The 23475-nt window shown below is 44.8% G+C and overlaps 1 protein-coding gene across 1 annotated transcript in view; it reads right to left on the bottom strand.

Annotated features, from left to right (window-relative positions):
• Positions 1 to 4428: 4428 nt before the first annotated feature.
• LOC126484941 (trypsin alpha-3-like) overlaps positions 4429 to 23475 on the bottom strand; it is a 31854-nt gene continuing 12807 nt past the window's right edge. The window contains exon 3 of the mRNA XM_050108542.1: positions 4429 to 5035. Coding sequence (XP_049964499.1) covers positions 4429 to 5035 — 607 coding nt within the window. The remainder of the gene's footprint in view (positions 5036 to 23475) is intronic.

The following is a 23475-nucleotide window of genomic DNA, read 5'->3' as shown; positions in this document are numbered from 1 at the left end:
TTCAAAAAGGACTTTACCGAGCGAGGTGGCGCAGTGGCTAGCACCCTGGACTCGCATTCGGGAGGACACGGTTCAATCCCGTGTCTGGCCATCCTGATTTAGGTTTTCCGTGATTTTCCTAAATCGCTCCAGGCAAATGTCGGGATGGGTCCTTCGAAAGGGGACGGCCGACTTCCTTCCCCGTCCTTTCCTAATCTGATGACCTTGCTGTCTGGTCTCCTCCCCCAAAACAACCCAACCCCAAAAAGGACTTGACAACTTTGAAAATTCATATAAATTAATTCGTAGTACCTACAGAGGTGATTGTAGTGTAAATTTGTAGGGAAATACATCAAGTTTTGTCTCGCGTAGTTCACTAGTGCCGAATCGCACCGTAAGGAGCGCTAGCGGCAGTTGCGTTACAGATTGCTTTCACCGGACCCAAGCGTGCTAGCAGTGTGTTTTGGTTTGAAGAATCGAAGCCGGCGGCATCAATCCAGTGTAATTGCCCTACGCTAAAGATCCTCCTAATAGGCTTACAGTTCATGAGTGGCATAAATGTTTTGTAGAAACAAAGTGCTCGGTAAGACATGGGATATCATTAGGTCGTCCAAGCATATCTGACGACATCGCTGAGCGAGTGAGACACGTTTTGTCAACAGCCCTACGAAATCGACTCGATGTGCACCTCATGAACTGCAAATCCCACATAGGACTGTTTGGCATGTGTTGGGGAACCGTGTGCATTTGAAACCGTAAATATTGACGATCGTACAAGACACTGATAAAATTGCTCGCAAGAACTTCTGTGCGGATATGTTAAATCGATTACTCGAGGATGAATATTTCTTGAACAAAATCATCTTTTCTGACGGGTCGACTTTTCACTTAAGTGTCAAGGTTAACATGTACAACTGTAGGATTTGGGGCAGAGAAAATCGACATCAAACATTACAACATGTTCGTCGTAGCCCTTAACTGAACGTTATTTGTGCACTGAGCAAGAACAAAGTGTTTTTCGTGGGAGAACCATCAATAGGATAGTGTACCTGGATATGTTACAACAATTTTTGATAGCACAGTTCGATGAGGATGACCAAGGACGAAATATTTACTTCATGCAAGATGGTGAACCACCCCACTACCTGGCTGACGTTCGGCATTTTCTGTGAGCACTTTCCAGGTCAATGGATAGGCCGTGACACGCCGATTGCATGGCCCCGACTTCCCCAGACCTGACACCACTCGATTTTTTTGTGGGGATTCATCGAGGGTATCGTGTTTGTACCTACTGTGCCGGCTTCTCTGCCTGAACTCAGAGCAAGAATTTACGCCGCCACTGAACAAGTTACACCTGCAATGCTACAGCGAGTTTGGGAAGAAATTGATTTCCGATGGGATGTGTGCAGGATAACCAACGGAAGCCACATACAACATCTTTAGTTCAAGGTAAAAAAAAACCTTGATGTGTTTCCCTACAAAATATCACTAAACTCAGTTCTATAGCTTCTTTCAACAAATTTATATGAATTTTTAAAGTTGTAAAGTGCTTTTTGAAAGAATCTGTATGTGTACCCTGTCACCCCGAAAAGTTTCGAGGATGGATTAGTAAATAATAGAGAAACGGTAATATGGCGGTTGTAATGAATGCTTCAGGTGTTCTACATAGTCTCCCTACCTCGAGCGCAACGCATAGAACGTTAATACAATCCTGTGAACCTATCAGAAAAGTTCTTCTCTGGGGTGTCGTTCATTTCGCGCGTCACATTGCCTTGAATGTCGTTTACGTCGTACAAAGTGTTGGTTGTTCATGAGAATTTCAACACATTGTAGTTTTGTGGTGCTTTGTATTGATAACAACAACCCTCGTCACCCTTAGTGATTCCTTACAGAAAGGAATTGTCCACGTCTTGCATTTCAATCCAGTCGCCGCGGTCGTCCACACATCGTTGTTTTTCTTCGGGAGTCAATGTCTGCGGGAAAAACTTTGCGCACCCTTTTCTCTTCTTCAAAACATCCTGGAAAGTGTCTGAACATTTGCTTTAGAGATGTTGCTCCACTGCGATCTGTGACACAGTAATGCTGACACACTGCGATCGTATGACCATCGCTTTTACCGGGTGATCAAAAAGTCAGTATAAATTTGAAAACTGAATAAATCACAGAATAATGTAGATAGAGAGGTACAAATTGACATACATGCTTGGATTGACATGGCGTTTTATTAGAACCAAACAAAATAGAAAAGTTCACAAAATAACCGACAGATAGCGCTTCATCTGATCAGAATAGCAATAATTAGCATAACACAGTAAGACAAACCAAAGATGATGTTCTTTACAGGAAATGCTCAATATGTCCACCATCAATATCTGTAGTCGAAGAATAATGTTGTGAACAGCACTGTAAAGCATGTCCGGATTTATGGTGAGTCATTGGCGTCGGATGTTGTCTTTCAGCATCCCTAGAGATGTCGGTCGATCACGATGCACTTGCGACTTCAGGTAACCCCAAAGCCAATAATCGCACGTACTGAGGTCTGGGGACCTGGGAGGCCAAGCATGACGAAAGTGGCGGCTGAGCACACGATCATCACCAAACGACGAGCGCAAGAGATCTTTCACGTGACTAGCAATTTTACCTCTCTATCTACATTATTCCGTGGTTCATCAAGTTTTCAAATTTATACTGACTTTTTGATCACCCAATACTTCCTGATCGCAACTGGCTGGTCGAAGGCACATCTCCTGTTTACACATGTAAGTTAAAGGTGCCACCGCTGTTACTGCGCTGACATAGCTTATATGCCAGGAATAAAATATGTCTCGGAACGCTACATTCTCTGAAATACGCTACTGGCCATTAAAATTGCTACACCACGAAGATGACGTGTTACAGAGGCGAAATTTAACTGACAGGAAGATGATACTGTGATATGCAAATGATTAGTTTTTCAGAGCATTCACACAAGGTTGGCGTCGCTGGCGATACCTACAACGTGCTGACATGATGAAAGTTTCCAACCGATTTCTCATACACAAACAGCAGTTGACCGGCGTTGCCTGGTGAAACGTTGTTGTGATGCCTCGTGTAAGGAGGAGAAATGCGTACCTTCACGTTTCCGACGTTGATAAAGGTCGGATTATAGCCTATCACGATTGCGGTTTATCGTATCGCGGCATTCCTGCTCGCGTTGGTCGAGATCCAATGACTGTTAGCAGAAAATGGAATCAGTGGGTTCAGGAGGGTAATACGGTACGCCGTGCTGGATCCCAACTGCCTCGTATCACTAGCAGTCGAGATGACAGGTATCTTATCCCCATGGCTGTAACGGATCGTGCAGCCACATCTCGATCCCTCAGTCAACAGATTGGGACGTTTGCAAGACAACAACCATGTGCACGAACAGTTCGACGACGTTTGCAGCAGCATGGACCATCAGCTCGGAGACCATGGCTGCGGTTACCACTGACGCTGCATCACGGACAGGAGCGCCTGAGATAGTGTACTCAACGACAAACCTGGGTGCACGAATGGCACAACGTCATTTTTTCGAATAAATCCAGGTTCTGTTTACAGCATCATGATGGTCGCATCCGTGTTTGGCGACATCGCGGTGAACGAACATTGGAAGCGTGTATTCGTCATCGCCATTCTGGCGTATCACCCGACGTGATGGTATTGGGTGCCATTGATTACACGTCTCGGTCACCTCTTGTTCGCATTGTCGGCACTTTGAACAGTGGACGTTACATTTCAGATGTGTTAGACCCGAGGCTCTGCCCTTCAGTCGATCCCTGCGAAACCCTACATTTCAGCAGGATAATGCAAGACCGCATGTTGCAGGTCCTGTACGGGCCTTTCTGGATACAGAAAATGTTCGGCTGCTGCCCTGGCCAGCACATTCTCTAGATCCCTCACCAATTGGAAACGTCTGGTCAATGGTGGCCAAGCAACTGGCTTGTCACAATACGCCAGTCACTACTCTTGATGAACTGTGGTATCGTGTTGAAGCTGCATGGACAGCTGTACCTGTACACACAATCCAAGCTCCGTTTCACTCAATGCCCAGACGTATCAAGGCCGTTATCAAGGCCAGAGGTGGTTGTTCTGGGTACTGATTTCTCAGAATCTATTCACCCAAATTGCGTAAAAAAGTAATCACATGTCAGTTCTTGTATAATATATTTGTCCAATGAATACCCGTTTATCATCTGCATTTCTTCTCGGTGTAGCAATTTTAATGGCCAGTAGTGTATATCGAAAGTGTCGCGTGTAATACTTTATGTACATTAATAAGAGAAACCTGGGAGCCGAATTGACTGTATAGTATACTTTATTGAAAACGTTGCTTGTTTACAAGTGGAGAGAGAGAGAGAGAGAGAGAGAGAGACAGACAGACATGATATTCTGTACACTAGCAGCGAGATGATACACTAAACAGGTGCATTAGACTCCACCAAGAATCCCATAAATCCAGTTGCGCAAGGGTACAACGTAGGTATAGACCCCAGGATAGCCGGGTAGCCCACATCCGCTGTTCCAGGAGACGATTCCCACCTGCTCCGAACCGGACACTAGGGCACTGCCCTCGTCGCCCGCACAAAAGTCCTTGCCGCCTTCACTCACTCCGGCGCAGATCATGTTGATGGTGAGGTTCCCGTAGGTGGCATTGCATGCGGCGGTGTCTATGATTTCGACGGTGACTGTCTGGAGCTCAGAGGGGAGACTGCCGTCGGACGAGGAGACGCCCCAACCGGCGACCGTGGCGGGGCTTCCTACTGCCGTCTCGTTCCAGGTGACGGGTATGGCTTGCACGTCGGGGCCGAAGACGAAGGGCTCGGACACGCGCAGCCCGCCGATGTCGTTGTCGAAGCCGTCGAAGCTAGCGTGCCAGAATTTGACCACGACCGTGTACAACGCGCCGCCGCTGCCCCGGCTCGAACTGCCGGCCCGGACCTGCATGCTGTAGATATCGCCCTCCACGACGCAGCGGGCAGAGGTCAGCGCATAGATGCTGCTCACGATGGACGCCCCGCAGTCGCTGCTGCCACCTCTGCCACACAAAAGAACGGCTGCACTCGTTTCCATAAAACAAGGCAATTTAGCTATCACACGACATTATTACAAATCACATCAATGAACATAAATCAGGAATAACATTCGTAAAGAAACCTCTAGCTTACAAATAAAGTTTATTGGACTTTCATTCGTATTCAGAAAGTCTTCAACTCTTCCCATCTAGGTGCTTAGTGAACGTGCGTGCCCTGCGTGATAGATTGTCTGTTTTCCATTTACACTGTCTGAGCAAAAGTATCCAGTCACACCTATGCGATGCAGAATGGATCACTATGCGCTAATGTGACAAAAGTCACGGGACACCTCCTAATATCGTGTGGGACCTCCTTTTTCCCAGCCTAGTGCAGCACCTCGACATGGAATGGATTCAACAAGTCGATGGAAGCCCCCTGCAGAAATATTGAGCCATCCTGCCTCTAGAGCCATTCACAATTATTGTGAAAGTGTTGCTCGTGCAGGATTTTGTATACAAACAGCTTGATTAAGTCCCACAAATGTTCCATAGGATTCATGTTGGGGGATCTGTGGCCAAACCGTTCACTCCGATAGACCAGAATCTTTCTCAAGCCACTCGCGAACAGTTGTGGCCCAGTGATATGGCATATCGTTGTTTGGGAAAATTAAGTCCATGAATGGCTGCAAATGGCCTCCAAGTAGTCGAACATAACCATTTCCAGTCAGTGATCGGTTCAGTTGGACCAGAGGACCCAGTCCATTCTATGTAAACACAGCCAACACCATTATAGAGCCCCTGTCAGCTTGCGCAGTGCCTTGTTGACAACTCGTGGTTTCGTGGGGTCTGCACCACACTCTAATCATATCATCAGCCCTTACCAGCTGAAATCGGGACTCAGTTTTCCAGTCGTCTAGGGTCCAACCGGTACGATCACGACCGCAGGAGAGGAGCTGCAGGCCGTGTTGTGCCGTTAGCAAAGGCACTCGCGTCGGTCGTCTGCTGCCACAGCCCATTAACGCCACATTTCGGTGCACTGTCCTAACGGATACGTTCGTCGTACGTCCTACACTGATTTCTGCGATTGTTTCACGCTGTGTTGCTTGTCTGTTAGCACTGACAACTTTACGCAAATGCAGGTAGTTGGTCGTTAAGTGAAGGCCGTCGGCCACTGAGTTGTCTGTGGTGAGAGACAATGTCTGAGACTTGGTATTATCAGAACGCTCTTGACACTGTGCGTCACAGAATATTGAATTCCTTAACGATTTCCGAAATGGAATGCTCATACGTCCAGCTCCAACTACCATGCCACGTCCACAGTCTGTTAATTCCTGTCGTCTGGTCACAATCACCTCAGAAACCTTTTCAAATGAATCACCTGAGTGTGAATGTCATCTACGCCTTTGCACTGCTCTTTCATACCTTGTATACGCGGTACTATCGATATCTAAATATGTGCATGTCGTTATCCCACGACTTGTCGCCTCAGTTTATGTCACTAAAGGACATAGTATAAAAGGAGGCGTGGAGTATTGTCTTGTCAGTAGAGAAACAGTAACTGCAGAGAGGGTTGCTCAGGAGAGCTCAGTCACTTCGAATGTGGACTAGTTGAGAGATGTCACCTGAATAATTGATTCGTCAGGTATACTTCAACCCTTCTAAAGCTGCCCAAGTCGACTGTTGTTGATGTGATTGTGAAGTGGAAACGCGAAGGAACAACCACATCTCCAGGAATACCTCATACAAGGAAGAGCATTGCACCTGAAGCAGAGTGTATCAAGGAATACATGAGTTTCTTGAACGGTGTTTCAGTCTAGTGAGTGATTTTAGAATCACATGAAAAAATACACATGACTGTTTCTCTTGGTGTGAGACAACAGCTCGTCTTCTTGTGCAGAGTTAGTAAGTATTACGAGTACTTTATATGTAAGTGCTGTATTGTCCATTAAAACTATTTCGACAGTATTGTTAATTCCCCAGTTACAGTGTTTTATGGCGAGTAAGAGTCTGTACATTTTTAAAACAAGTCACATAACTTGTGGACGGTTAGGCCATACTTCGTCCGTCGTGCACCATCTTGTACCTTGAAACAGAAGGTCTTCTATCATGAAACACGCAATAGTTGCAAATGAAATGCGTTTACCTAATGTTTCGTCAATTTTTCCTGTCTTCAAAAGCGAAATTTCTGTTACTTACCAATAGCTTCTGTTTCAGAACGTATGTAGCTTGTAACTGGTTTTTTTATTGTTAGTGTGTGGTAGAGTCATAATGTAACGCATAGACTATTATATAGGGTGAACATTAATAAAAACGAAAAACTGCAGGGACAGGTTCCTGACTGGAAATGGACGAAAAGAGATCCTACGAATATGTGTCGGGGAATTCATTGTTGCCAAGATAGATGGCGCTGACGAATGACAGTTGCTCTGACCACGCACCTTCTGCTCCTTGTGTGTTGCAGGCTGCAGCGTACTGTAAGGAGCAGAATGGTCCGGTATGCACGTCTGCAACAAGCCGAGATGGTATTTGCGTACGCCCTAGCATATGGAAACGGTCGAGAGGCAGGAAACCGGTCCTCAAAATCTGATGCACGCATAGTCCGCCGCCTCCCTGCACGTTCGTCTGTCTGAAAGGACCCATGATCACACAAACGCCCAAAATAGGATTGACATATTGTGTGATGTGGTTGGTGTCTGTGAGAATACTTGTTTTGGTATAGCTGTGCTGCCTCTCGACCGTTTTCGTCTGCTTGGCCGTACACAAAGCCCATCTTGGCCTGTTCCCGATATGAAGACCGGACCATTCTGCTGCTTACAGTACACTGCATCAATCACACAGCCTGCAACACACAAGGAACGCACGGCAATCGGTCAGGGGAACTTTTATTAGTCAGCGCCATCCACCGTGGTAACGATGCATTTGTGGAAACATGTTCATAAGATCTTTCTTCCTCCATTTCCAGTCAAGAATCCGTACCTGCACTTTGTCGGTTTTGTACTAGCGTTCATCCTGTATACAGTAGACACAAAATCTTTTCTACAGAAACACTTTTAAATTTGAATAGAATATTTGTCCCTAGGCGCATGACCATATTGTACCTAGAAACAGTTTTTGACATTTGGAAAAAAGCTTTTTCTTTTGGAGTAATTTTTGTAATTTCAGAAAAAGACTGTAGTACACAAAATTATTGCTACGATTAGTATCATTTTAAAACGGGACAAGAAAATATTTTAAATTTGTATTACTGGGTTGGTTGGAGGAGAAAGTCTGAAAACTTTTTCACTCCACAAGACTCTCCCCTGCTGAAGGGCAGGGACCATCGAACCGAGATAGGTGGCGCAGTGGTTAGCACTCTGGACTCGCATTCGGGAGGACGACGGTTCAAACCCACGTCCGGCCATCCTGATTTAGGTTTTCCGTGATTTCCCTAAATCCCTCCAGGCAAATGCTGCGATGGTTGCTTTGAAAGGGCACGACCGGTTTCCTTCTCCGTCCTTACCACAATCCGAGCTCGTACGCCATCTCCAATGACCTCGATGTCGAATGTTCTTAGTATTAGTTGTAAACAGTCTTGGTTGAAAATTTTACTTTTTGTATTTACCAACTACGTGTGTCGCCTTATTTAGGCATTTTTAGACTGATCTTAATTTGGTATTTCTTGGGCCGATCCTTTAGTGTAGCTAAGGGCGTCGTCGAGTACATCAGGCCAACATCGCCTTCGTACACTGCCTGAAGGATCGTCCTAAGAAATACCAAATTAAGATCAGCCTGAAGATGCCTAAATAGGGTGAAAGGCGTAGTTGATAAATAAAAAAAACTAAAATTGCAACCAAAACTGTTTTCAGATAATACTATTAAGAACTGGTTTGCTGATTCGTGCCACAGATGGATTGGAAGAATTTCGAATATTCTTCTTTTTCCCTAGGGCAGGAACCATCGAACATTGCGGAGGGTGGTTGTAAGAAATCGTAGGAATCAGTAAAGGGAATCACTTGTGAGAGCGAAAGTGCTACCAGGAGTCCCTCTAGCCCAAAGACTGTGCGTAGGTAGCTCAAAGAAATTGGGGCATAGTGTACAGCCGGCCGGAGTGGCCGTGCTGTTCTAGGCGCTACAGTCTGGAACCGAGCGACCGCTACGGTCGCAGGTTCGAATCCTGCCTCGGGCATGGATGTGTGTGATGTCCTTAGGTTAGTTAGGTTTAATTAGTTCTAAGTTCTAGGCGACTGATGACCTCAGAAGTTAAGTCGCATAGTGCTCAGAGCCATTTGAACCATTTTGAACCATAAAGGACAAACAGTTACTGATAAGCGATACCACTGCTAAGCGACGCTTGCCGTGGTGTAAAGAACGACTCCATAGCACAGTGGATGACTGTAAACGAGTGATTTATAGTGGTGAATAACGCTATATCGACAGAAGGTTTTGGGTGTGGCGAATACCTGGAAAATGTTATCTGCCGTCACGTGTAGTGTCGACAGGAAAGCTAGTGTTACGGTATCGGAATATTTTTCGTGCTTAATGTATGGTCACGTTATTGTGCTTAAGAAAACGCTACAAGTGGAAGAATATGAACACATTTTGCAGCATTGTATTCTGCGGGAGCTTGTATGCTTCTGCGATACAGGTAATGTTACCACTGATGCAACTACACTCCTGGAAATTGAAATAAGAACACCGTGAATTCATTGTCCCAGGAAGGGGAAACTTTATTGACACATTCCTGGGGTCAGATACATCACATGATCACACTGACAGAACCACAGGCACATAGACACAGGCAACAGAGCATGCACAATGTCGGCACTAGTACAGTGTATATCCACCTTTCGCAGCAATGCAGGCTGCTATTCTCCCATGGAGACGATCGTAGAGATGCTGGATGTAGTCCTGTGGAACGGCTTGCCATGCCATTTCCACCTGGCACCTCAGTTGGACCAGCGTTCGTGCTGGACGTGCAGACCGCGTGAGACGACGCTTCATCCAGTCCCAAACATGCTCAATGGGGGACAGATCCGGAGATCTTGCTGGCCAGGGTAGTTGACTTACACCTTCTAGAGCACGTTGGGTGGCACGGGATACATGCGGACGTGCATTGTCCTGTTGGAACAGCAAGTTCCCTTGCCGGTCTAGGAATGGTAGAACGATGGGTTCGATGACGGTTTGGATGTACCGTGCACTATTCAGTGTCCCCTCGACGATCACCAGTGGTGTACGGCCAGTGTAGGAGATCGCTCCCCACACCATGATGCCGGGTGTTGGCCCTGTGTGCCTCGGTCGTATGCAGTCCTGATTGTGGCGCTCACCTGCACGGCGCCAAACACGCATACGACCATCATTGGCACCAAGGCAGAAGCGACTCTCATCGCTGAAGACGACACGTCTCCATTCGTCCCTCCATTCACGCCTGTCGCGACACCACTGGAGGCGGGCTGCACGATGTTGGGGCGTGAGCGGAAGACGGCCTAACGGTGTGCGGGACCGTAGCCCAGCTTCATGGAGACGGTTGCGAATGGTCCTCGCCGATACCCCAGGAGCAACAGTGTCCCTAATTTGCTGGGAAGTGGCGGTGCGGTCCCCTACGGCACTGCGTAGGATCCTACGGTCTTGGCGTGCATCCGTGCGTCGCTGCGGTCCGGTCCCAGGTCGACGGGCACGTGCACCTTCCGCCGACCACTGGCGACAACATCGATGTACTGTGGAGACCTCACGCCCCACGTGTTGAGCAATTCGGCGGTACGTCCACCCGGCCTCCCGCATGCCCACTATACGCCCTCGCTTAAAGTCCGTCAACTGCACATACGGTTCACGTCCACGCTGTCGCGGCATGCTACCAGTGTTAAAGACTGCAATGGAGCTCCGTATGCCACGGCAAACTGGCTGACACTGACGGCGGCGGTGCACAAATGCTGCGCAGCTAGCGCCATTCGACGGCCAACACCGCGGTTCCTGGTGTGTCCGCTGTGCCGTGCGTGTGATCATTGCTTGTACAGCCCTCTCGCAGTGTCCGGAGCAAGTATGGTGGGTCTGACACACCGGTGTCAATGTGTTCTTTTTTCCATTTCCAGGAGTGTACATCGGAGTGGCCAGACAAACATGTGGTTTCTGAAGAGAGACCTTTCTAGCATTTTCACGGGCACTAGCTGTTAAACAGCACTCCATTCGGTTCTCCAGGTGGGAACTACACAGGAGGATGTTGTCGTCACGAGAAACAAAAATTGGTGTGAACTGCTGAAAGCAAAGGTAAACTACAGGCTTTATAGTTCCAGAGGACATGCAGTTGTACGCTATGGCTTAATGACGATGGGATCCTCCTGGATATAATGTTCCAGAAGTTAAATAGTACCCAATTCTATTCCCTTCGCGGGAACTACTCAGGAAGATATTGTCATAAGGAAAACAAAATTGGGATTCTATGGGCCGAAGCTTGGAAAGTTAGAGCCCTTAACTGGGTGGATAGGTTAGAGAATTGGTTCAAATGGCTCTGAGCACTATGGGACTTAACATCTATGGTCATCAGCCCCCTAGAACTTAGAACTACTTAAACCTAACTAACCTAAAGACAGCACACAACACCCAGCCATCACGAGGCAGAGAAAATCCCTGACCCCGCCGGGAATCGAATCCGGGAACCCGGGCGTGGGAAGCGAGAACGCTACCGCACGACCACGAGATGCGGGCGGTTAGAGAATTAAATAAGGTAAATGGATAGGATAAAATCAGATGTAGTGGAAATTGGTGAAGTGCGATGCCAAGAAGAACGAACTTCTGGTCATGTCAGTACAGGGTTATCACTACAAAATCGAATAGAGGTAGGTCTAATAATGAATGAGAAAGTAGGAATACGGATAAGCTATTTGAATACATTATAATAACCAAGAGAGACACAAATACAACACCCACCACATTAGTTCAAGTTTATAAACGTATTAGCTCCACATATGATAGAGAGATTGAACAAATGTATGATGAAATAAACAAAACTATTCAGATAGTAAGGGAGATGAAAATTTAATTGTTATTGGCGACTGGAATTCGGTAGTAGGAAAAGGACAAGAAGGAAAAATGGTAGGAAAACATGAACTAGAGAAAAAGAATGAATGGGGAAGCCACCTGGTAGAATTTTTCACAAAGTACAATTTAATCATTGCTAATACTTAGCCTCATAATCATTAAAGAAGGTTGTGTACAGGAAGAGGCCTGGAGACATCAGAAGATTTCAAACAGATTATACAGGGTAATACAAAAATCACTTTGCAGAGTTGGAAAAATATGGAAATTTATTGAGGTAACTTACAGAATCAGCAGATGTATCATTTTGTGGCAAACAACCTCAGGTTTCACATAAAAGGAAACGTAGAACTTCCATGAGGAGGAAATGAGATGGTGCACCGTATTTGTGGTAGTAAACCATCTCATCTCGGTCATCTTCATCGTTGTGTGGAGTTAAAAGTTTTCAAGCATATCCTGATACACAAACCAGTGACAGTTTTCTCTTGAAGAAGAAAGGGCCGTGCACTTACAGTTTGCTAAGGGCATAAAACAGATAACGTTTCAGCGTTGCATACGGATTTTCGCTGTCCCATATTCTGCAGTTGTGGGTGCTCATCATGCCACTGATAGGAAATAGAGACTCATCGCTGAAGATTATTGTTTTCAGGAATGTCTCGTCGTCCTCTATCCAGAGTTCCCCACGAGCAACCTTATCTGCACCACTAATGTGCTGTGCCATTAGGAATCAAGCGTAAACGTGTAGAATGTACTGATGGCGTAAACGTGTAGAATGTACTGATGGCAAAGCTCTCCTTAAACTGTTCGACATGATCATCGGCTTACGGTCGATCTGGTGATTTATCATGTAGAAGTGAACAACCCATCTCAACAAATTTCTTGTGCGAAGAGTAATTTGTAGGCCTGTTTGGAGGTTCTTTAGCGTATTCGGTGCAAAAATTACGCCGAATCGTTTCATGAAACCAAAACATACAGTGAGCACACTCCACACCGGTGACAGAAGCCATTTTAACTGTGCATTACACTGGCGCTCCTGGTGGCGGAATGGGATACTGATGCAGTATGTGAATCAAACTAGAGGTTGTTTGCTGCAAAATGACACATCTATCGATTCTATAAGCTGTCTCAATAAATTTCTACGTCGTTCTAAAGTTCTGAATTCCTTTTTGACTCGCCCTGTATAATTATGAAACAGAGATTTCGAAATCGGAGGCAAAAGAGTACTCTAAGCACAATTTATCGGTGAAATAGCAGAAAATAAGGAACGAAATAATATTGGAACTGTATAAGCCCCAGGGGCTTCAGCTAGAAGTACGCGGGTGGCGACCGCGGGGACCCGAGCTGAGTCTGACATTGCTTCCACTTACTTGTGTCAGACTCCTTCTTTCTCCTTCCCTGTCGGCCTCCCTTGGCCAACTCTTGCTTTTTCGACCCCAACGGTAATAGGTTTTGAGGCCCGAGGGCGTCTTTCCAATTTTCTTATCCCTTCCTATAACCCAACTCCTGAGGGGAGCCCAACCCTTAAGAAAAGCCAGCAGTCCTGTGAGCTGTGAGGGTAACACCGCAGGTTGGACGGGAGGCCAGCATCCTCTCTCCGTAAAAAATTAAACATGCTTTCAAGACTACAAGTAAGGAAGATTTAAAACAAATGTCAATAGATGTGGACGAATGGCGGATAGCAGCAATGGACAGAACACAGTGGAGGAGGAAACTTGTAGATGCGTGCGGTCCACTGGGGCTGATCACGTAGTAGTAGTAGTAGTAGTAGTAGTAGTAGTAGTAGTATAAGTTGAAATACCCAGAGTTTGTTGAGTGTCGCAAAGGAAGTATTCGACAACGTTTTACTGAAATAGGAATAGGGAAAACAATAGAAGACGAATGGGTACTCTTGAGAGGTGTAATAGTGAAGGCATCATATGATCAAATAGGTAAAAAGACAAGACCCTTGGATGACATACGAGATATTTGGTTTATATGATGGAAGGAGAATAAAAATACAGCTGATGAAGCAGGCAAAAGTGAATAAAGAGGTCTAACAACGCGACTGACAGAAAATGCAAGACGGCAAAGCAGAAACTGTATAAGTATGCATGACTTGGGGAAAAGTTGATGCTTTCTATAGGATACTTAAAGATATCCTTGGAGAAAAAAGAAACAACTGTATGAATATCAAGACATCTAGCAAGTCAGTACTAACAAGGAGACGGCACGACCATGGGGTCGGTGATTTGTCCGCAATTTTGAGTGGTGAAAGAGGACCCCTAACACCTCACGTGGTTAAAATATTAGGACGCACTACTCGGAAAATCCCGAAGTTTCCTAGGTTCCGTATGAGTGTAAAATGTTAGTCCACTGCCGAGCCGCCATCTGGCCTACATGGCTAGCGCTCAGACCCTTACGCCAAAGGTCTCGGGTTCGATTTCTCCTCTGGCGCTTTTTTTTTCTTCTGTTGCTTGCAAAATTGCAGCACATTGTTACAGGAGAATTGTGAAATTAATTCCCGGGAAGCTTGTACAAAAATTCATTCTATAATTCACCATCAATTATCGTCACCAATATTCAGAGACATGATTCAATATGCCTGGTTTGCCACAAAATTGTCAGAAACTCGAAACATTTTCGTAAATGTTAGTGGGCCATGTTTTTGTACAGATTTATTTCAAACGCCCTGTGATTGTAAAAAATCCACTTTTATATGTTGTGCAAGATGTCGCAAAAATTATTGCTTTGTTTGTTTTTACGATAATTACCACTGCGGTTCTTGTTTATAATTATTATATGTATTAAAATTGAATGTTTTCCAATCGACTTTGTTATTCTGATTAAAAAGGAATGTTTCTCCTCGTATACTTTACAATGAAAAATGGAAAACCCACCGTCATGAATTGTGTTGTTGGACAAAAAGAAAATAATTTTTATTCAATAATGAAACTAATTTGTTAAAGATAATATAGGTTTGGGAAACTTTCTGAATAATTCGTGGAATAACCAAAGAAAATGAAACAGAAGAAAAAAAAGTGCCAGAGGAGGAATCGAACACGAGATCTTTGGCGTAAGAATCCGAGCCCTAAACACCTTTTTTTTCTTTTTTTGATCTCATTATGTTCTAGATTGTTCGTTGAATTTGTTCGTGGTGGACGTCCGATGACACCTGTTCAGGTTGATCGTTGATTCGTTCGCTGAGTTTTTTTTTTTTTTACACAGGGTAGCTAAATCCTCTGACCGAACACGCTGAGCTACCGTGCCGGCTGTCCCCGACCCCACGGTCGTGCCGTCTCCTTGTAAGATGGGAAAGCAAAACGGTGAAGGAATATGTAGAAGGGTTATAAAAAGGAAATGAACCTGACGTCAAAATTACGAAAGTTTTTTTAATGCTTTTCATACCCCACACTTAAAAGTAGAGGGGGGCTTTTGAATGTTGACCCATTGGAAGCTAAACTCCCAGTTGGAAATACTAGGGAGGATATTAACGGTCCCATCATTTTCATTGCAGCGAAGGTTGGTTGGTCGGTTTGGGGGAAGAGACCAAACTACGAAGTCATCGGTCTCATCGGATTAGGGAAGGACGGGGAAGGAATTCGGCCGTGCCCTTTGAAAGGAACCATCTCGGCATTTGCCTGGAGCGATTTAGGGAAATCATGGAAAACCTAAATCAGGATGGCCGGACGCGGGATTGAACCGTCGTCCTACCGAATGCGAGTCCAGTGTGCTAACCACTGCGCCACCTCGCTCGGTATTGCAGCGAAGGGAAAATCCTGCAAACATTGGTTGGAGCCAGGCGATGTGAAATATTTTTAATGTAATTCATGTCAAATGTGTATTTGTTTGTGTGTATACAAAGAGTTTCGATGGCTAGCTGGTAATGTGAAGTGTACCGACGCCACTGCCTAATGCAGGTGCGCAAGACATGTGGAACTTGATAGATAGAGAAGAGAAAGTAAATGAAAGTGAGGTGGGAGATACAGTGATGCGAGAAGAATGTGATAGAGCTCAGAAAGACCTAAACTGAAACAAGACACCTGGAATAGACGACATTCCCTCACAATGATTTGAGTCATGATAAAACTATCTCATCTCGTATCAGACAGGCGGAATACCCTCATACTCCAAGAAGACTGTAACAATTCCATTTCAAAAGAGTGCAAGTGGCGACATCTATGAATATCACCGAATCATCATTTTAACAAACGGCACTTCCAAAATACTGACAGGAGCTATTTACAGAAGAATGGAAAAAATTTACAGAAGTCGATATCGAGGAAAGTCAGTTTGGGTTCCGAAGCAAAACTAGGGCCATACTAACCCTACGAGTTATTTTAGAAGATAAGCTGAAGAAGGTAAACCTACATTTATTGAAACCTACATTTATTGTGTTTGTAGAGTTAGGGAAAAATTTAGACAATGTTGACTTAAACATACCGTTCCAAAATCGGAAAGCAGCAGGGAGCACAATTTTATCCATAACTTATAAAGAAACCACATGCAGTTATAAGTGTCGAAAGATATGAAAGGGAAGCAGTAGTTGGGAAGGGAGTATAGCCTTTCGCCAGTTCTGTGTTCAAGCTGTACGTTTAACAAGCAGTAAAAGAAACGAAGAAAAAATTTGGAAAGTGTGTTAAAGTACAAGGACTTTTGATAATGAATTTCGTAAGTGAATAATGTACTGTTAGGCTGTGGTTATTATTTCCAGCTGTTTAAAGAAATGCCTGCAAGATGTATGTATGTGAACTCCACCCGTAATTCTAATTACTTTCATTTTGTCTGAGTGCGGAGTATCTCGCAAGACATCAGTTAATGAAAATATACAAAAATATTAACTTAGTTATTTCTATATCCCCAAAATTGGCAGTTATTATTATGATAAAAATTACCCGACCTATATGTATTAGAAGTTCTACTGTATCTACTATGTATTTGTTCCAGATTGCTATTTTCTGAATATGTACAAGCAAGAACATAGAACTCTCTAGGAACATTCTTGACAGTACTGGATGAGCTGTGTTTTTTCAAACTTCAAAGCTAAGCCGTTTTTGTAGAACCAATCAGTAACGTTCACAAAATCATCATTTACTATTTTGTGTGTTCATGATTCTTTGTTAAGAGTCACAACACTATTTGTGTTATCTGTAAACAGGACTAATCATGCCTGCTGATTTAAATAAAAGGACGGATCATTAACATAAAGCAAGAACAGTAGTTGGAAAATGATAGAACTACGTGGACCGCGCAGTAAGCGAGGGTGGTTTGAAAAGTTCTCGGAACGGAATAGGAAAAAAGTACTTACATCACCTAGACTATTTTTATTTTTCAATGTAGTCTCCTTGTAGATTAATGCACTTGGTCCAATGGATGTTCCAGTGTCTTGATCCCATCTTGAAAATGAGTTTCCCCCAGGCTTGCAAAATAGTTACCAACTGCAGCTATCAATTCTTCATTTGAAGTGAATCTTCGTCCACCACGAAAAATTTTCAATTTTGGGAAGAGATGGAAGTCTGACGGAGCCATATCAGGTGAATAAGGCAGTAGTGACAACAATTCATACTTTAGTTCGTGTAATTTTGACATGGCGACGACACATGTGTGCGGGCGCACGTCAAGAGTCGCGGCACCCATCTTGCAGATAATTTTTACGTTTCTAATTCTTCTGTTAAAATGTGATATACCCTTCCAGATGACATCTGACAAGCGTGAGCAATTTCCACGCACTTTCAACCGGCGATCCTCCATGACCGTTTTGTGCACTTCTGCAATGATTTCAGGAGTAGTGACACAAATTGGCCGACCATTGTGCGTTGTGCGGATGATCATCTAAGCTCTTCCGACCAAATTTAAATTCATTTGTCCACTTGGCAACAGTTGAATATGAAGGAGCGGAGACCCCCCCCCCCCCCCCCTCTCCCAGTGTATTCTGGAAATCGGCATGAAGTTCTTGAACACTGCTCGAATCTCGATTTTTTTTCATCTTCGCGGGAACAATAACAGAACCACATCACCTTCACAGCTCTCTTCCGAGAGCACTGACATGGCGCGTGCTTACAGGAAACAGTCCAACGAATATCACTTGAGCAACTCGTTGCGCTAGCGCTGACCTCTCGTGGTGATTCCAAGAACTTTTCAAACCACCCTCCTAATTTTTCCCCTTTCAGACGTTGTGGCATCCCGCTTCGTGTTACTCGAACAGCCTAGGGCAACTTTCTGTTTTCTATTTCTTAAGTGAGAACCTATTCCATAAAAACTTAACTTCTCTAGTAGAATACTGCAACTGACATAATCAAATACCTTCGATAAGCCATAGATGATCGTAATTGGTGATATTGTATTCTTTAAAGATTTTATTGTGTGCTTCGTGAAGGAATAAATAGTTAACGCACTAGAGTGGCTGTTTTGAAATCCAAAATGTGGTTAATTAAGTATCCCATTACTACAAAGGCGTGTGACAAGCCCGAAGTGCATTACCTTCTTCAAAATGTTAGAGAATGATGTGATGAATAAGACTGAGAAGTAGTTATTGACATTTGGGGATTTACGCATCTTATAGAGAAGCCAGAGCATCGCATAAAGCTACACTTCTTTAGTAAGCGGGACAACACAGGAATTGGAGTTGGTGTCTGAAGCCGTGCATTGTAATACAAAGAGTCGTGGTTTTGCCTCTTTCCACGTAATAGAAGGCGTAGAGAGCAGCTATGGCTAATGAAAAGCTTAACACTCAGTTCTGGCGGTTCTCTGATGTTTCGGAGGTGTTTCTCGTACAACGATTCGGGGCCAACTCATTCAGGTTACCGTGAACATGGACCATTATTATGGAGCAGCATTATCGGTGTCTACGTGTTGCCCTCTTATCCATATCTTCAGGATGAGTGTGCTGTGGACACTCCGAGGTAACAGTAACTGTGTTCACATGACGGCATCCATATGTCCATGGTTTGACGAACACTCAGGTACTCTGTAGCACCTCGAATGATCTTAATACATTAGGAAATGTGTGATACTCTTAAGAACAGCAGGTGAGACTTGGTAAAGCAGATCTCTGCAATTTGGTAGCTCTACGTCCTACTGGATCGTCAATGAATGGCTTATGCTGGATGTGGCGTACCTGAAGAAACTTGTGCATCTGTTCCTCTCCGATTTGGGACCATATCGAGACTAGAAGCTGTGCTACACGGTACTACCGACATGTTACCTGTGATTGACTAATTCGGTCTGTATGTGTAATTGGGAATATCTGCTTATATTTTGAACTGCACTGTCATTCAGTATTTCCTGGAGCCAAAATACTTGAGGAATGGCTGTAGCAAAAGCGATTTCCTTCTTAAAAAACTGGAACCTTACAAATCAGAACAATGTAGAACAATTTCTTTACGCGAGTTTTATGATATAGATTGTGCTGCAGTGTGATAGTTTAAGGTAAACGGTTTCACACAAATGAATACCTGCTGTTACATCTCCTACAAAAATTGGAGACAAAACGTAAAATTGACAAAACGAAAAAAAATGTCTGTTACGTTCAAACCGTGAATGGGCCTCTGGCCTGACTGCGACTAATTGCAGACTTCCGCTCGTCGCGGCAATAGGAGGGAGAAGGTGGCGAACCCATCGTCCGGGCCGCCTTTAACCCCCGGGTAAAATCCCAGATACTCAATTCCTTAGCAGGCTGAGTGGAGCTGGGCCCGTCCTGTAGGGACCGGAAGTATATAAGATCCCCTCTTCTACCTGGGATTGAATCCGGGACCTCCAGAGCTGGAGTCTAGTGCTCTACCCACGAGAACACCACGGTTGCTTCTTGACAGATATAGCTAAAAACAAACAGATGACGTGACAGTGAATTATTTGATCCAAAAAGATCGTTCAGTTTTAATTTACCGCAATTAAAGAAAACAGATCCCTGATCTTAACAGACTTTTCACTTGTCTTTGCTGTCACGTTCATAGCCTACTGAGCCCACTTTAAGCAAGTCCATTAAGTTTTTGCTTATCTATATGCATGATAACGGAAGTCCTTGGAGTCAGTAATCAATTTAATGTCTCTGTTGTGAACTGCGTAACCTCTTTAAAGAGTGCACAGATCATTTTACGAGATAACTACAAAAACAGATTCGAGAGAGCTTTTGTCAGAAATTATCAACTCCAGATATTGCTGGCATGTGAGCGGTCGTACAAAGTTTCATTTCAAGCGTGAGCAGCAAACATTCTTGGCTAAACCTCAGACCTCTCCGTGGGGTGTAAGTCGTCGGATTTTCGCGGAAGTCAGTTTGAGTGAAATTTTTTTAGGCTGTAAACCGTATGATATTGCACAACCATGAACAAACGTTTCAGCTACTATTGAAAGTGATTTTTGTCAGGGTGGCCTGATATCTAATGGAAGATACAATGCTTGACAAAAAATATGTAGCTCCCAGAAGGGGAGGAGGAAAAAAAAGGAAACTTTTCGGGTTGAGAGACCATGTGATATCATTGCAGTGGTTACAAAACCAAGTCAAGTTTATAAAGAACTTGGCATGGCAGTATGAGCCCACTTATCAGTATGACGTTGCACCCGTCAGGCCTGAATGCTTGCTCTGAATCGATTCGGAAAGTTGTCATGAAGCCGTTGTACCATCTCCTGAGGCGAACTGGCCCACACCTGTTGTAACTGGTCTTGTATATCCAGGGTAATGGTACTGTGAAGGGTTGATGTCCCAGCTGGTCTCAAACACGTTTTATTGGAGACACCCCAATAGATCCTACTGGCCTCGGGAGTAACTCAGTACCATGCAGGCTGTTGATAGGACATGTGCCACGTGTGGACGAGAATTGTCCTGTTGAAAAAATGGCACCACGATAGTTTCGCATGAGACGCAATACATGAGGGTACAGGATATTTGTGACGTACCTGTGTGACGTTCCCTAAATCATTAATAGTCATGACCTGAAGTCATACACGATAGGCGCCCGCACATGACGCCAAGAGGAAATATTGGAAGAACGGGGCCTCACTTCAGACCTCCGCTGCACTAGCCGACGGTGATCATCTGGAGTAGTAGTGTACAACGAATACAATGCGACGCCATTCATCAGCAACTATGCTTCTCCGTCACGGCGCTACTCGAAACGCAGCCGTTTGTGGTGTTGTATAAACGGCAATCTACACACGGTTGGCTGTGGGTTGGGTGACCCCTTTCGTAAGCAGAGCCCCAGAGACGCTCACCTCCCACATTACTCGTTTCTCTCCTCATGTTATTATTGACAATCCAACAGATGTCCTTTAAATTTCTAGCCTTAATTCGAAGACATTCTTTACTCTGTAACTGTTTTCGCTGCACTTCGGGCTGGTGGGGGTGGATGTGGGGTGGGGCCTTTCTCGCCAATGGATGAGCCCTGGCTGACTCCTCGTGTGCTGCCGGCCTCTGTGGTCGAGCGGTTGTAGGTGCTACAGTCTGGAACCCCGCGACTGCTACGGTCACAGGTTCGAATCCTGCCTCAGGCATGGATGTGTGTGATGTCCTTAGGTTAGTTAGGTTTAAGTAGTTCTAAGTTGTAGGCGACTGATGACCTCAGCAGTTAAGTCCCATAGTGCTCAGAGCCATTTGAACCAAGCCCTCGTGTGCTCTTAGCTGCGTACCGACCCGAGCGATGTACTAATCCGTAAATTATTTCTCAGCTCTGGCATCCTTGCTGCCTTCAATGCCTCGATCTTACCGTACCAACGTACTTCCGTCATAAGAAAACGTACTTCAAGAACGTCACTGATTTTTCATGAACTGCCCCTGAACTGAGGGACTGATGATATTGTTGTTTAGTTCCTTACACCCCAGCCAATCACCCAACCAACCAACTGATTTAATTGATATGTTACTACCGTCTATCCCACCGAGGAAGCCTTGAACTCTGTGGAACAGAACCAGAAAGAAAAAAAAAGCGATGGCTGTCCCATTCTGGCCCAACATCTGGAAGAATGGGTGGCATCCTAGGGAAACACGACCTCAAATTCATTTCACTCGCATAACAATCAGAAATGTTTTAGTTTGCTATGTTTAGAACGATCCATGCTACCACAAAAGTCAGGTGTATATCTACTCCGGAACAATAAGACATGCTGAACATGGTACAGTCGGTTAGTAGAGCAGAAATACAATGAACACTGTGATACCCGATTGAAACAGCTACCAGTATCGTGGTGCAGACTTCAAGTTCCCGGAACGGTGTGGATAATGTGTGTATATATACTAATAGATCAAAAGTGTCCGGACATCTATTTGTAGACATTAATGTGACGTGCGTTCACCCTTCACCTTTATGACGGCTGGAACTACGTTGGAGACACCTTCAATGATGCTCTGAATGTCTGCGGAGGAATGGCAGCCCATTCTTCCCTAGGAACCGAAACTGGAGAAGGCAGTGAAGTTAGATGTTGGCGTTTGGAGCGAAGTCTACGTTCTAACACGCCGTTATTTGCAAGGCATAGTTGAAACCAGAGAGCGATGTGCTTTTTAGAACGTCTGAACTCAGTCCACGAATAGCCCCTTCAATGTGGAGGAGGAAAAGGATGACTACCTTCCTTCCCTTGATGTTTTCGCCAGGATGAAGGTTAATGGTGCGTTGGGACATGGCGTTTATAGAAAGGCAACTAACAATGGTTTGTATCTTGTAGCTGATAGATGTCACCATCCGGCTCAGCGTGCAGGGGTACTTCATATCTTGGTTCACAGGACCTACGTTATCTTAGACTCCGAACGTTTGTCCGTTGAGGCAACTCATCTCGAAGTCACCTTCCGCGAGAACGGTTATAGCAGAAGATATTGTGCAACTGACCAACCGTGATTCGGATTTCCAACGCGATTGGTGATATTGTGCGGAAACACGGTTCGAAGTGCGTTATTCATCCATCAGCTAAGATCAGGGCGCTTTTAGGGTCTATAAAGGATGATATTGGTCTGAGTAACAAGGGTGTTTACCATGTCTTTTGCAGTTATGACATGTCATACTTGGGTCACCCAAACAGGTTCGTGGAGGACCGGTGTATAGGGCATAAGCGTCACACACGCTTACTGCAGCCAAGCAAATCTGCTGTAGCAGAATATTCAAATGGTTCAAATGGCTCTAAGGACTATGGGACTTAACATCTGAGGTCATCAATCCCCTTGACTTAGAACTACATAAACCTAACTAACCTATGGACATCACATACATCCATGCCCGAGGCAGGATTCGAACCTGCGACCGTAGCAGCAGCAGGGTTCCGGACTGAAGCGCCTAGAACCGCTCGGCCACAACGGCCGGCTGCAGAATATTGCTTTGGCGCTTGTCATCCTATGGACGGCTGCAGAATATTGCTTTGGCACTTGTCATCCTACGGAAGATAACAACGCAGAGATTCTGGCGTGAACTTCTAACTACTTGTATAGTGTTATAAAGTAAGCAGTCGAGATTAGATTGGTTATTCACCTTCAGACGGGCGATTTTGCTTAAATTTTGCTTGGT

Source organism: Schistocerca serialis, chromosome 6, assembly GCF_023864345.2.
Source record: "Schistocerca serialis cubense isolate TAMUIC-IGC-003099 chromosome 6, iqSchSeri2.2, whole genome shotgun sequence".
In the NCBI taxonomy this organism is placed as follows: Eukaryota; Metazoa; Arthropoda; class Insecta; order Orthoptera; family Acrididae; genus Schistocerca; species Schistocerca serialis.
This window is presented reverse-complemented; position numbering and strand designations above follow the sequence as displayed.